At 25.0% G+C, this 15968-nt stretch overlaps 1 protein-coding gene and 1 long non-coding RNA gene across 5 annotated transcripts in view; one reads left to right on the forward strand and one right to left on the reverse strand.

Moving 5' to 3' along the window:
• Positions 1-15968, forward strand: part of LOC127280320 (neuronal acetylcholine receptor subunit alpha-7) — a 219334-nt gene that overhangs the window by 80196 nt on the left and 123170 nt on the right. For all 4 annotated transcript variants that reach the window (XM_051303252.1, XM_051303261.1, XM_051303236.1 and 1 more), the window contains exons 3-4: positions 847-986; positions 1140-1184. In XM_051303252.1, the coding sequence (XP_051159209.1) occupies positions 847-986; positions 1140-1184 (185 nt within the window). The remainder of the gene's footprint in view (positions 1-846; positions 987-1139; positions 1185-15968) is intronic.
• The window catches only part of LOC127280436 (uncharacterized), a 148497-nt gene continuing 133799 nt past the window's right edge, over positions 1271-15968 (reverse strand). Inside the window, exon 6 of the long non-coding RNA XR_007842835.1 lies at positions 1271-1486. This is a non-coding gene — a long non-coding RNA (uncharacterized LOC127280436). The remainder of the gene's footprint in view (positions 1487-15968) is intronic.

Genomic DNA, 15968 nt, shown 5'->3' on the forward strand with positions numbered 1-15968 from the left:
CAAATAATTTTTTATTTGAATTAAATAAACTGTATTTGAAACAAATACTATCACAAATAATAATTATTTGATAATAGTCAAGATTATTTGAATAAAATACAATTTTTTTTTCAGTGTATATTTATAGAATATTTACAATTAATAATTTTTTTTTTGATTTTCAATAACTGTATATATTTTAGAAATTATTTTTAATAAATATTATTTTTATTATATGATAATATAAATTATTAAACTGAATTTTGTTATAAATGCACTTTATATGATATACGTATAAACTCGAATAACTGTTGAAATGACTTTAAGCAATATACATGTTATATGCAACAGCAATTTAAACTATTCTGATGATTCAGGAAATTCACCTCACGTTTGTGGGTTGCTTTACTTTAACACTTTCGTAAACACATAAATACTTTATGAATAATGGATAAATTTTTTTCAACTTATTCAAGAAAATATTTGGAATTCGCAAAAATATTGATTTAGAATTTATTCTAGAAATTTATATGCAATCTCATATATTACGAAAAATAAAGCCTACAATAAGTTTGTATACATATATATATATATTTATTAAATTTTCTAATATTTCTATTTGTATTTTTTATTTTCTAATTAAAATATTGCAAGGAAAACAAAAATTTACTTGAAATAGTGAAAAATTTCACTAGAATAGCATAAAATTTAATTGAAACAAATAAAACTTTTTCTACTACAGCGAATTTTGTTTCGATGTTTTGGAGAAATTTTTTTTGGAGAAATATTTTTCAAATAGTTTTTATATAACAATTTTTTGATTTTTTTTTTTATTAATAACATGATTTGTTTTCTTTATTATTACAGAAAGTCTTGGCGGAAAATACGAGAGAACTTTGCTGAATCATCTTCTGGCGAATTATAACACCCTAGAGAGACCGGTTGCTAACGAAAGTGAACCTCTTGAAGTAAAATTTGGCATCACCTTGCAGCAAATCATCGATGTGGTGAGTTTATAAAAAATTTGAAAAAATCGAAGAAAAAAAAAAATTTATATTTTACTTAATTCAGATTTTGATTTTTTTAAAAAAAATTTTAATAACTAAATTTATAAAATTTTCGATTATTATTGATGTGTTTTTTATTTTTCTTTTTCACAGGATGAAAAAAATCAAATTTTAACGACAAATGCGTGGCTAAAATTGGTGAGTAAATTTTTTATTAATAGAATACGAAATAAAATGCGGAGGTTTTTTTTTTTTTTTTTTTATTTAGCCCCTCAATATATATATTGAATTAATTATTAACGAGTCAAAGTCAGAGTGAATGGTATGAGAATCAAATCAGTATATAGGGACTTTTCACGTAACATTTTGCAAAATATATTACATCCCATCAGTTGAACAATTGGATTGTGGTCATGTAACACATATTGCGTGGAAACAGTCATTCTGCTCAATAGTGGTCATAAAACTCCCTCTCTCTCTTTCTCTCTCTGTGACGGCCTCTGAAACTCACACGCGAAATGTACATTAGTTCATTGAAGTATTATTACATGTATATATATATATATATATATATATATATATTCGAAGCATTAACACTTATATAGAAAAACAATTTTTTCTTCTACTTTTCTTGAAAATTGTTGAATTTACAATATTGGAATTTAGAAAATAATTTTTTTTTCAAACAAAAAATGTGCTTGAAATTCAAAAAAAAGAAAATCATTTTTTTTGATTTATGATTATAATTTAAAAATTTCTAAAGTAATGAAAAATAAGAAAATATATTAAATATTTCAGAAATTATTTTTTTTTATTTAAATACAGAAAGCGTTATTTTCAGACAGAATGTAGTAAAGACAAGAAATTCAATTTTCAGTAGTACAAGTCAGTTTTATTCGGACGCAACGTAATAAATACTAGAAATTAAATTTTTAGTAGTACAAGTAGAATTTAGTGAGACAGAATATAATACTTTACAATAAATAAGGCTTTCAGTAATACAAATCAATTTTGATCAGACACAACTCAATAAATATTTGAAATTTAATTTTTAGTAGTACAAGTAGTTATCAGTCAGACAGAATGTAATAAATACAAAAAATTCTGTTTTCAGTAGTAAAAGTTAGATTTAGTCATACACGACTTAATAAAAAATAGTAATTCAAGTTTTTAGTAATACACGTAGGTTTTAGTCAGACAATATTAAAAAATACTAGAAATTAAATTTTTAGTAGTACAAGTAGAATTTAGTCAGACAGAATATAATAATTACAATAAATAATGTTTTCAGTAGTACAAATCAGTTTTGGTCAGACACAACTCAATAAATATTAGAAATTTAATTTTTAGTAGTGCAAGTAGATTTCAGTCAGACAGAATGTAATAAATACAAGAAATTACGTTTCCAGTAGTGCAAGTCAAGTTTCGTCAGACATACCGTAATAAATACAAAAAATTTAGTTTTTAGTGGTACAAGTTAGTTTTGGTCAGACACAACTTAATTCAATTTTAAGTAGTACAAGTCAGTTTTAGTCAGACAGATTATAATAATTACAATAAATAAGGTTTTCAGTAGTGCAAATCAGTTTTGGTCAGACACAACTCAATAAATATTAGAAATTTAGTTTTCAGTAGTACAACTTAGTTTTAGTCAGACACAATTTAATAAAAACTAGTAATTCAAGTTTTAGTAGTACAAGTTGGATTTAGTTAAATATTTATTAAACTATTTATTTTATTTAAATACAGAAAGCAAATATTTTATTTATATTTTTATATTTTTTTTTATTTTTTAAAATTTTTTTATTTAAACAAATGCAATAAAGTTGAATTTAATTTATTTTTTTGTCTTGCCACTAAAAAAACGGATTCATTTCAGCGGTTTTCAAATTTGAATGCGTTCAATTTTCAACGCCTTCAAATTTTAATACCTTTCCTCTTTTTTCCAGCTTTAAATTATTGAAAGGGTTTTAATTTTTCCGTGAATGTAATTTTCAACGAATTCAAAATTTAATGCAATTAATTTTGAGCACTTTCAATTTTTCAAATTTTTTTTTGGAATTTCTTATATTGAATCATAAATTTGCTTTTTTTCTAGATTGTTTTGAAAATAAAATAAAGATACTAATAAAGTAAAAGAAATTGTCCAAGGTAATAAGTATGTTTTTTGTTAAATTTCTAAAAGCAAAAATTTTTTCCACATTAAATGGACAAATATAAATTGTGAATCAAATTTCTTTGTAAGATTTTTTTTCTCTTTCATATATACGTACATTGCAGTGTTCTAAAAAATGTACCCACTTTCAAATCTCAATGTCTGGAAAGTTAGAACGATTGAAAAATTAAAAGTCTTGAGTTCTTAATCTTCTTCATTTAATCATTTGGAACAGTAGCGTTGAAATTAAAGTGCTTTTAATATTAATTTCTTAATTATAAGAAGGTTATTCAGCTATATTAAGCTCGACTATTTTTAATTTTCTTTCTTTTAAATATATTTTTTTTTTCGTTTTTCAATTATTTTTCTCATTTCTTTCTTTTTTTTGCAAATTTTTTTAAGACATTCTTTATCAAAAGAAATATCTACTAAATATATATATATATACTCCTTTAACAAAGTGCGAGACACCTTCCGGCTCTGATCGTTTTCAGAAGAAGTGAGAGAGAGAGAGAGAGGAAGTAAGAATGGCTTTCATTTCGCCAAGTAGGTAGATTTAACTGGTTTGTATAGCTCATCTGGTGCTTGGTTAGGAAAATCGAAAAATCATTTCCATATTGTTCTCCATCTTTCTCTTTTCTATATATATATATATAATATTTTTTTTCACACACACACACATATACAAAATTTCTACAAACAAGAGCGGCTCATCAAGATGAAAGAAATCCGGAACATTTTTCGACACCGGTAGTCCGCTTTTCTCTCTCTCTCTCTGTACTCTCTTTTTTTGCACTTTTTTTCTCTCTTGTAAAAAGAATAGAGAGAGAGAGAGAGAGACAAGGCGATGTTATCCGAGTCCACTAGAATAGAGACTAGAATTTTGTGAGGCAGCGGAAGGTGACATTTCGAGGTTATCCTTCCCAGACATAAGCCTCCCCCCCCCACTCCCTCACAGTGCTGTCTTCATTGCTATCCTCTCCGATTTTCTTCAAGCTTTATTATAAAAAAAAAGTATTGCGAGCAGTCTTGTGCATTTGCTACTTTTTCCTCCTCAAGAGACAAATTATTATCATTTCTGTGTGAAATTTGACATATTTCGAGATTTTAAATATTGAATTGTGTCAAAAGAATTTTGATATTCTGAATTTTTTCTTTTTCTCTGTTATTTTCATGATACAACAAAGAAATTATTGGACAATTTTTTTTTTTTTGAGAACATATAAAAAGAAGGTTATTTGGTGCCTAAAAGTTTTATAAAAGTAGCAATTTTATTATTAATATTTTATTAATTACTAGTAATTACTTATTATATTGAGTTTTTTTTAAAATTATTATTCAAATAATTACTTTGGCCTTTTTGATAGAAAAAATAAATATTGATAAAAGTCTGCGAGTTTTATAATAATAAATTTTCATTTGCTTCAAGTTAAAAAATTTTTCTGATTTTTCGTTTCTCTGTTTTTTTTTTAATTTAAATAAAATTTAAAGATATTTTTAGTAGTTCAAAACTAATTTTTGTCAGACATAATCCAATAAATACCAGAAATTCAGTTTTCAGTAGTACATGTCAGTTTTAGTCAGACAGAAAGTAATAAATACTAAAAATCCTGTTCTGAGTAGTATAAATAAGTTTAAGTCAGACATGATTAAATTTTTTTTTTAATTTATGTTTTAGTAGTACAAGGCAGTGTTAGTCAGACATAATAAATTTTTGGAAAAAATTTTTCAGTTGTAAAACACTAGCTTTTGTCATACAGAATGTAAAAAAAAATCAATTTTCAGTAGTAAAAGTTAGATTTAGTCAGACACAGCGTAATGAAAAAATTCAATTTTTAGTAGTACAAGTAGGATTTAGTCGGACAGAATAGAATAAACACAAGAAATTCAGTTTTCAGTTGTACAAGTCAGTTTTAGTCAGACACAGTTTAATTAATTCAATTTTTAGTAGTACAAGTAAGTTGTAGTCAGACAGAATCTAATATAATTAATTTACGTGTTTCACTAGTAAAATTAAAAATTGCTCAGTCAATTTAAATTCCTCCAAATAAAATTTCAATGGTATTTCTTTTCATGTATAAAAAATAAATACACAGAAAATTAAAAGGCATTAAAATAAGAAGCGTTGCAGCTTATTTTAATGCCTTTTAATTTTCTGTGTATTAATTTCAATAATTTTTTTTTTTTTTTAAATATTTTTCTACTTTTTTTTAAATTATCAAAAAAACCTTATGCAATGAAATATGAAAACAGTAAAAACGTTTCATGTCATTATATCTCCTTAAACTTTTATAAAGTTGATGAGAGAGCCCTTTGGGGCTTTGAAATATGTCGTTTTTAATATAAATCTTTAAGTGCCTAAAGTCCTTGTAAAAAAAAATATATTACTCTTTAAAAAAAAATTTTTTTAATGCATGTAGAGAAAGTTGTTTTTTTAGGATATATATATATATATATAAATTTACGCTATTTTAAATTGATTCTTTTATGTGGTATCTTAAATAAATTTTTTTATCTCTCTAAAGGAAAGAAAGTGATATTTTTGAAAAATCTTATATTTATTTTTTCAAAGTCTAAAAATGTCTCATGTAATTTATAAATGTTTTCAGAGAAAAAAGAAATGGGTATATTATATCATTGTGAAAAAAAAAAAAAATTTCCAAGTACAATATAACGTCTTAGATGTCGTCTTTTACGGAGATACTCAAGTTTCTTTTAGTTTGCACATTGAAAATTCTGAACTAAAAAAGTCAACAACGTTGTCATAACACTCCGGTTTTTCTTCTGACATCCAAGGAAAATTGTAATCCTAACTTAGCGTGCTCTGTTGACCGTTTATACTATACTTTCACAATTAGTTTCTTCCACTAGAGTATACTTGAGAGAGTATATTATTTTTTTTTTCTTCACTTTCTTTTTACCTACTCAAAAAAAGGGAGTTCCTTTTTTAGTAGTGTGAAAATTGTCAAATTTTATTAATTTACCATATAAATAATAACTATATATATATAAATTATCGTGTTTGAAGGACAGTAAATGGTTTCATATTATTATTATTATTATAAATGTGTGAATTTTCAGACACAATGAATTTTCCAAATGGTTGATAGGATTTGAAATAATTACTGTAACTTGAAGTAATAATCCGTCCTACAACTTCCAAGACCAATTTCTGCCTCGGCGACCATAAATTTTAATGTTACATCGCCGACATCACGAGCTTGGCATTTTCGTTCTCAAACCTCGTTTCGCAGATAACGGAGTCATTAGAGAGCCTTCAAGCGTACAGAGCTTATGCGAGAGATTTAACTTCTGTTGCTGATACCAAATTTTTCATTTTTTTTTTTTGCATATTAACTTTTCATGACTATTAATATAAATTAGAATATTGTAAATTGCGATCTTGAGATTAAAAATTACTCTCATTAATATTCACTCACGGTGTATTCATTATTTTTTCTTTTTAATTCCAAACAGAAAATTTACACAATGTATGTAATTTTTTTTTTGACATTGAGAAAAGAATCTTTTACCGAAAGTGGTAAAAAAATATTTTTTTTTTTTGCTTTAAAATCGATGATAAATCTCTCTCTCTCTCTCTCTCTATTTCGCTGAAGTTAAATTAGTTTTCATATTAAACCTGCTCTTAATTTTAATTAATTAAACTTAAATTAATAAACTTTTGAACCAATTTGAATTAATTTAATTTAATTTAAATTAATTTTGAAGTTCAATTCAATATAAACTTGTTAATTTCATTAAATAATTGTTTGAAAATTAAGTACATAATGTCTGACGAAAATTTATTTGTACTACTAAAAACTGGATTTCTAGTATTTATTAGATTTTGTCTTGACTAAAACTAAATTTTATTACTAAAAACTTAATTTCTGGTATTTATTACACTTTGTCTTACTAAAACTAACCTTGTACTACTGAAAACTGTATTTTTTTATTTTAAAACTGTATTAAATCCAACTTGTACTACTAACAATTAGATTTTTAATATTTTTTCAGTTTTGTCTGACCAAAACTGATTTGTACTACTGAAAACCTTATTTATTGTAATTATTTTATTATGTCTGACTAAAACTAACTTGTACTACTTAAAATTGAATTAAGTTGTGTCTGACCAAAACTAAACTTGTACCACTAAAAATTAATTTCTGGTATTTATTACATTCTGTCTGACAAAACTTGACTTGCATTACTGGAAACGTAATTTTTTGTATTTATTACATTCTGTCTGACTGAAATCTACTTGTACTACTAAAAGTTAAATTTCTAATATTTATTGAGGTGTGTCTGACTAAAACTGAATTGTACTACTGAAAATTAAATTTCTGGTATTTATTATATTATATGTCTGACGAAACTCGACTTGTACTACTGAAAACTTAATTTATTGTATTTATTAAGTTGTGTCTGACCAAAACTAAACTTGTACCACTAAAAATTAATTTCTGGTATTTCTTACATTCTGTCTGACAAAACTTGACTTGCATTACTGGAAACGTAATTTTTTGTATTTATTACATTCTGTCTGACTGAAATCTACTTGTACTACTAAAAGTTAAATTTCTAATATTTATTGAGGTGTGTCTGACTAAAACTGAATTGTACTACTGAAAATTAAATTTCTGGTTTTTATTATATTATATGTCTGACGAAACTCGACTTGTACTACTGAAAACTTAATTTATTGTATTTATTAAGTTTTGTATGACTAAAACTAACTTGTACCACTAAAAACTCAATTTCTGGTATTTATTACAGTATGTCTGACGAAACTTGACTTGCACTACTGGAGACGTAATTTCTTGTATTTATTACATTCTGTCTGACTGAAATCTACTTGTACTACTAAAAGTTAAATTTCTAATATTTATTGAGATGTGTCTTTCTAAAACTGAATTGTACTACTGAAAATTAAATTTCTGGTATTTATTATATTATATGACTGACGAAACTCGACTTGTACTACTAACAATTTGATTTTTAGTATTTTTTCAGTTTTGTCTGACTAAAATTGAATTGTACTACTGAAAATTGAATTTCTGGTATTTATTTCATTCTCTCTGATTAAGTCCAACTTTGTACTATACTGAAAACTGAATTCACCACAACTACTGTAACAGAAATAGGTGGCATTCTGTCTGACCGCAACCAAACTTTACTACTATTATTACAACTATGACAAGATCTTGGAAAAGTTCTACCTCAGTGAAAGTGACTATTATCACTCCTTATACTCTAATAATTCATTATATTAAATTAAAAGAATTTATTATCCTCTGTCTGACTAAAACAAACTTATACTACTGATAAATACTTTTATCAACGTATCTAGTTTACAAAAAAAAAAAAATTTTACTTTAAAAATCACATTCCCTGATGACAAAATATTTGTATCTTTAAAAATGAAGACAAACGAAAAAATAATTTAAAATTATTATTTGTCAATTAATTTAAAAATTAATAAATTAAAAAGTTATTTTTTAATTTAATTTGAAAATTAAGACTGTAATTAATATTTGAAACTTTTTAAAATTGAAAAAAATAATTAAAATGTTTTGAGTTTCCGCATTTGAAAGTGAAGCAAAAAAAAAAAAAAGAAGAGGAAGGGTTCAGATGAATGTAAATAATGGATCAAATGAGATCAAATGAATCAAAATGCGCTTCAAAATTCAAACCTCGAAATCAGAAATCCTATTACCTTTTTCTCGTTACTCATCGAAAAGACTAGTGCGCGCGCGGGGTCTGGCTTTTCATTTCTTACAAAAGCTCTCGTTCATTTTCTGGCGTCACTTGCAAGCTTCCGTGGTTTCATTGTATTCACATTTCACTTTACACTGCTGAATACGTATAAATATAACTTCAACTTGGGGATTTATTTCATGAATTACTTCATTAGCGTAATTTTAAAATGAATCGTAGACCTAATTCCCATATATTAAGTTACACGATTTTCATTGCGAATTCATATAATTATTAATTTATTGCTTTTGGAAATATGTCAGATTTTGGTACACGACAATGGCGATGACATATATATAATTTGGACCATTATCAATGAATTGACATTATTTATTGGTCAATTATTGTTTAAAACTTATTGTTAAAAATATATTGTTTAAAAACATATTGTTTAAAACACATTTGTTGAAAATGAAAGCATTGCAGTAAATTTGCTTTGATTAACAAATGAAAGCAATTAGCATATATTAAAATTAATTTTAAATTTACACCTGGCATATATATCGGTATACGATAAATTTCCATATGAAATGAAAATTAGAACTATACGAAAATTGCACAATTCACATCGCAAATTTATAATTTAAAAGAAAATTATCAATTATCACGTTAAAATTACAATGGAAATAATAACTAAAAAGTGTAAAATCACTCTAAAATTATTAATAAATTACAAAAAAAAAAGAATTTAATTAGAATATATTTGTAAAAAAATAATCAATTTTAACTTGAAGAATTTTACACTGACAAAAAATGTATTTCAATTCAAATAAATGGTTACTAAACTATTATCAAATAAATATTTATTTAACAAACAAAAAAATTATTTGATATAAATTTCAGTTTTAGTCCAACAGAAACTGGAAATTTATTTTTCAGTAGAACAAGTTGGATTTAGTCAGACAGAGGATAATAAATACAAAATATGTACAGTTTTTCAGTAGTGCAAGTCAAGTTTTGTCAGACACTAATATAATACCAGGAATTTAGTTTTCAGTAGTAAAATTCAGTTTTAGTCAGACAAAAATTGATAAAAACTAGATATTCAGTTTTCAGTAGTATAAGTCACTTTAAGTCAAACATAACTTAATAAAGAAATTTAATTTACAGTAGTACAATTCAGTTTTCAATAGGTAGAAATAAAATAAAAACTAGAAATTTACTTTTCAGTGGTATAAGTCCGTTTTAGTCAGGCAGAAATTAGAAAATTTATTTTTTAATAGTACAAGTTAGATTTACTTAGACGGAAGATAATAAATACAAAATATATAGTTTTTCAGTAGTATAAGTCAAGTTTTGTCAGACATTGGAATATAATACCAGGAATTTAGTTTTCAGTAGTACAATTCAGTTTTAATCAGACAAAAATTGATAAAAACTAGATATTCAGTTTTCAGTAGTATAAGTCACTTTAAGTCAAACACAACTTAATAAAGAAATTTAATTTTCAGTAGTACAATTCAGTTTTAAATAGGCAGAAATAAAATAAAAACTAGAAATTTACTTTCCAGTGGTATAAGTCCGTTTTAGTCAGGCAGAAATTAGAAAATTTATTGTTCAGTAGTAGAAGTTGGATTTAGTCAGACAGAAGATAATAAATACAAAATATGTACAGATTTTCAGTAGTACAAGTCAAGTTTTGTCAGACATTGGAATATAATACCAGGAATTTAGTTTTCAGTAGTAAAATTCAGTTTTAGTCAGACAAAAGTTGATAAAAACTAGATATTTAGTTTTCAGTAGTACAAGTCACTTTAAGTCAAACACAACTTAATAAGGAAATTTAATTTTCAGTAGTACAATTCAGTTTTAAATAGGCAGAAATAAAATAAAAACTAGAAATTTACTTTTCAGTGGTATAAGTCCGTTTTAGTCAGGCAGAAATTAGAAAATTTATTGTTCAGTAGTAGAAGTTGGATTTAGTCAGACAGAAGATATTAAATACAAAATATGTACAGATTTTCAGTAGTACAAGTCAAGTTTTGTCAGACATTGGAATATAATACCAGGAATTTAGTTTTCAGTAGTACAATTCAGTTTTAATCAGACAAAAATTGATAAAAACTAGATATTCAGTTTTCAGTAGTACAAGTCACTTTAAGTCAAACACAACTTAATAAAGAAATTTAATTTTCAGTAGTAAAATTCAGTGTTAAATAAGCAGAAATAAAATAAAAACTAGAAATTTACTTTTCAGTGGTATAAGTCCGTTTTAGTCAGGCAGAAATTAGAAAATTTATTTTTCAGTAGTACAAGTTGGATTTAGGCAGACAGAAGGTAATAAATACAAAATGTTCAGTTTTTTAGTAGTACAATTTTGTTTTAGTCAGACATTACTGAATTAATACAAGGATTTTAGTCATCAGTAGTTAAAGTCACTTTTCCTCAGACAGGGCGTAAAAAAATAAGTGAAATTTAAATTTCAGTATAACAAGTCAGTTTTAGTTACACTCTACGTTAATAAAATCTAGAAATTTAAAAATTGAAGTAGCACAAGTCTGTTTTGGTCAGACAGGATGTCCTGCATTTTATAATCAATATTTCAGTAGTATATACTCATCTTAGTCAGACACAGCAATTTAATTTTCTGTAAAAAAAATGCTGATGTAGCCAACACTAACTTACGTTAGACAGAAATTATCAAATACTAATAATTCAAGTTTCAGTAGTACAAATAAATTTCAGTCAAACAAGATCTTATAAATTCTGTTGAAAAAAAAATTTCAAAACATAAAATTTAGAATTTCTCTCAATATTTCTTAATAATTGAACTCAAGACAAGTATTGTTAACGAAAATACATCGATTTTATTTTCGAGAACGTGTGTTGAGGCTTTATCGTTTTGTATACACCTATTTGCAACTGTGACATATTTAAATGGTAACAATGCGCAACAGGTCTTGAAACGATTCTTAAAGCAAAATTTCGATTCAATTCTCTCTATATATCCAGAGGGGGGGGGGGTGTAAATTCTCTTTTAAATCGGCTAATTATAAAGGGCTCGCTTCAGAGCGTTCGTTCGATAATAACTTGATTCACAAGTAATTAATTCGGAAGTTCGTTTAATTGACTTTTGATTGGACTCGACACGATCGATGCGCGAATTCTCTGATGTTAGATCTAGTGAAACATTATCTCGACAAGTAGAATTAAACCCCTTTTTTTTTAAAAAAAATAAATTTACAACACTTATTTTAATTTTATTAAGGACTTTTATTTATTCATGTATTATTTTAGTCATTTAAAAAAAAGGAAAATTAAACTTTATTTTAAACAAATATTAAATTATATTTATTTAATTAAAATAAAAATTATATTTCAAGTACAATATTTATTTGATATTAAGTAAAGGGGTATTAAAATTTTTTTTTTTTCTCAAAAAATTCTATCATTTGGGATTTTTTAATAATTTAATTAATTATAACATTAGGAAATATTTTCAAATTGTATATTTGAAAAGTTGTCAAGATAATAATGTTAAATTTTTATTTTATACTATAATTTTTTATTAGCACTAGAGGAAATAAATCACGATTATACACATCGTATATCAAGTAGAACATTTGGATGAAAGGATATAACCGTTCAAGATATATGATAGGATCGAATATTTTTGAATTATACAGTTAGGAAAAAATTACATAAATCTTGGTTATTATAATTTATTGAAAATTTTCAATATTTTAATAGATACAAATGTCTATGAATCATATACACACTGAAAAAAAAATTCTCTTGTTTCAAGAGGATTCCTCTTATTTCAATGTATATTTTCCTCTAGTATATGCTGCAAAATGATGTCCTCTAGGTTTAAAAGGATTGTCCTCTATGTAAAATTATTCCTCTTAATTTAAGAGGATACTCTTATTTTAAGAGGAAAATATTATCTTAAAAAGAACTCTGAAATAAAAAAAATGCAATCTAATTTGTATTTTATAGATATAATTTATAAAATTAAAAGAAATAAAATTTGATATTCCATGATTTACATCTATTTGAGTATAAATAAATTGAAATTGATTTTAATTGTTTTTTTTTTTTGAATAAATAAACTAAATCTATTTTTAATAATATTTTTATGCGCAAAACATATAATTCATTAAATTTGAAAATTTATTTTAAATAAATTTTAAATAAAATTAAAATAAATTAAAATCGTAATAAAATAAAATTTTAAATAGCATAACCTCAAAATTATTGAAATTTTCTTAAAAATTCTTTTACCTTCAAAAATAGGAACGTATTGTGTAAATTGCAATTCTATCAAGATATTTAAAAGATTATTATCCATTTTGGTTTATTCCCATTTTTTTTACACAGAAACTAAAACTTTTTTACGCATAATATGCGATTTATAACGCGACTTAAATGATATGACGCAATCATTTTTGCGCATGAGCGACTTTTTATGGGAAATCCTCTTAGAATTTAGAGGAATATTCTTAAACATAGAAGATTATTCTAAATTCTAAGAGTATTATTTTTATTCTAAAAAAAATGATTCTGAATATAAGAGGAATGCTCTAGAATAGTCCTTTTGTTTCGATCCTCTTGAAATTAGAGGAAAATAGTCTCATTTAAAGAGTAATACTCTTGTTTTAAGAATAAAATTCAAGAGGATTCTGTAAGAGGAATTTTCCTCTGAATACAAGAATATTTTTTTTTCCTCTTTAAATCTTAATTAGTGAAAAATGAGCTTATAATTTAAATTAGTAAGAATTTTCACTAATTTTTAGTCCCTTTTCACTAAAACTTTAGTAAAAAAAAAATATAATTTTAAACTACTAAATTAAATAGTAATATTTTACTAAAAATTAGAAAAAAATTCTTACTAATGTGAATTAGTAGCTAACTTTTTTCTAATTCAAATTTAGATAGAATACACGGAAAGAATTTTGAGACATCTGCTGTGCGGATGCCTCGAGAACTACATGGCATGCGCTGTACATTCACATCGCACGTCCCATGTCTCGAAAATGTACGTGTGATGTGCATTTTCGAGACATGAGGCGTGTTTTCTTTGCGCATTTGCTTTGCGCATCGCAAGATCGTCTGCTATAACGTAGTCTATGTCTCGAAAATGCACATCACACGTACATAACTCAAGCACAAACGATGCGTGGTAGGCAGCGCATGTGATGTCTCGAAATTCTTTCCGTGTAGTTAACAAAGATAAATGAGAGCTTTTTTTCAATTATATATTCTATTTACTAAAATAAAAATTAGTTATTTTTTTTCTAGGCAAGTTTTTAGAAGATTTTATAATTTTTCGTTTACTTGAAATGTTATTTTGATTGTATTTTGGTGATAGATTTTTTTTTTTTTTTTTATATGTTACTGAAAGATTTCGATTTAAACAGTGAAATAGGAGTGACGGGGAATCATTTTCCACCGACAATGTTCTTTGGCCTCGGGCATTCATTTCGTACAGCTGCGTTGTGCTTTCAGCTGTGCCAAAGTACAGCGCATTTCTCTCTCTCTCTCTCCCTCCCTCTTTTTCTGTTTTACTCCTATATTTTGCCTTCTCCACTCGTTCGTTCTCTTCTCTGTTTCGAGTGTACGTATATTACAGCAGACTCAGGAGAAATATTCGTAGAGAGCTTCGCAAATATTTCGGTAAAAACGGACAGATACTGTGTTACTATACCGACTCATTTAGAAGCTCAATTAAAAAAAAAAAAAAAATGTTATCCTCTTGTTGAGAAACTGAAAAAACTTACATATATATATTACTATTATTGTAAACCATATAAATTCAAGAAACGTACTCGGTATTTATTTCTTCTTCTTTTTTAAAAATTTCTTTCTAAAAATACATTTTCTAAATTTAAATCAGTGAGAATTTGTTCACTTATTCAAAGTAGTAAAAAATTTTACTTATTTTTTTTTTTTTTTGATAAAACAATACTATTTTATTTAGTAATATTTGATTGGTTTTTAGTAAAAATCAATAAAAAAAAAAAATTAGCGGAAATTTTCACTAATATTGAATAAAAAATTACTACTACTTGAAATGGTAATATTTTTATTTTTACTAAATTTGTAGTGAAAAATTCTTTTTTTTAGTGAAAAATGGCTAAAAATTGGTAGAAATTATTGATAATTTTTTGTTAAAATATTACAAATTGATTTAGTAATATTTTTTTCACTAAACTTTTAGTGAAAAACAAATAAAAAATTAGTAGAAATTTTCACTAATTTCTAGTAAAATATTACTAGATTTAATTGAATAGAATTTATTTTACTTAACCTTTTTTTTTCTTAGTTAAAAAATGATTAAAAATTAGTAGAAATGTTCACTAATTTTTAGTAAAATATTAGTATTTAATTTAGTAATATACACTGAAAAAAGGGTTTGGTATTGACAACCAAACATTTGGTTCAATAAAACAAACATTTTTTTTATTGAATCAACAAAATTTTGGTTGTCCCAATCAAACTTTAGTTAGGACAAGAAAAATCCTTTTTTTCTAATTTTGGTTGTGTCAAATAAATTTTGATTGAGACAATTAAAATTTTGCGTTGATTCAACAAAAAAATTTTGGTTGCTTAAATACCAACCAAACGTTTGGTTGTCAATACCAAACCCTTTTTTCAGTGTAGTTTTTACTAAATTTTTAGTAAAAAATGACTTAAAATTAATAAAAAATTTGTTTGTGTTTTTGAATTTTTTTATTTTTATTCCTGAATTATAAAGCAATGAAATTTGAATTGTTAATGTACATAAGAGAAAAAAAATAAAATTATCAAGTTTCACGAGATTCTTTTTTAACATTTCATTGCTATAAGACGACGTTTAATCACAGTTTCAAATAAAGTAAAAATCTAAGATTTCTTTTTCTTTTTTTTTATGTGCAATGGAACAATCCCACTAACTTTTCTCCTAAACATCAAGAGGAAACTCACAGACAAAAGATTCATCTATACTCTAACAAGTTTTTCAACTTCCTCATTCCTTTCAACTAGTTTTCTTATATTGTCTCTATAATCAGATGTTTTTGTTGAATTGTAGCTGGAAATTCTTTTACTCATAAAAAAAAAAAATTTTAACTTAATCACTTTATTACAGG

The sequence above is a fragment of the Leptopilina boulardi genome, unplaced genomic scaffold (genome assembly GCF_019393585.1).
Source record: "Leptopilina boulardi isolate dan_hultmark-lab unplaced genomic scaffold, ZJU_Lbou_2.1 LbouV2_112, whole genome shotgun sequence".
Lineage (NCBI taxonomy): Eukaryota > Metazoa > Arthropoda > Insecta > Hymenoptera > Figitidae > Leptopilina > Leptopilina boulardi.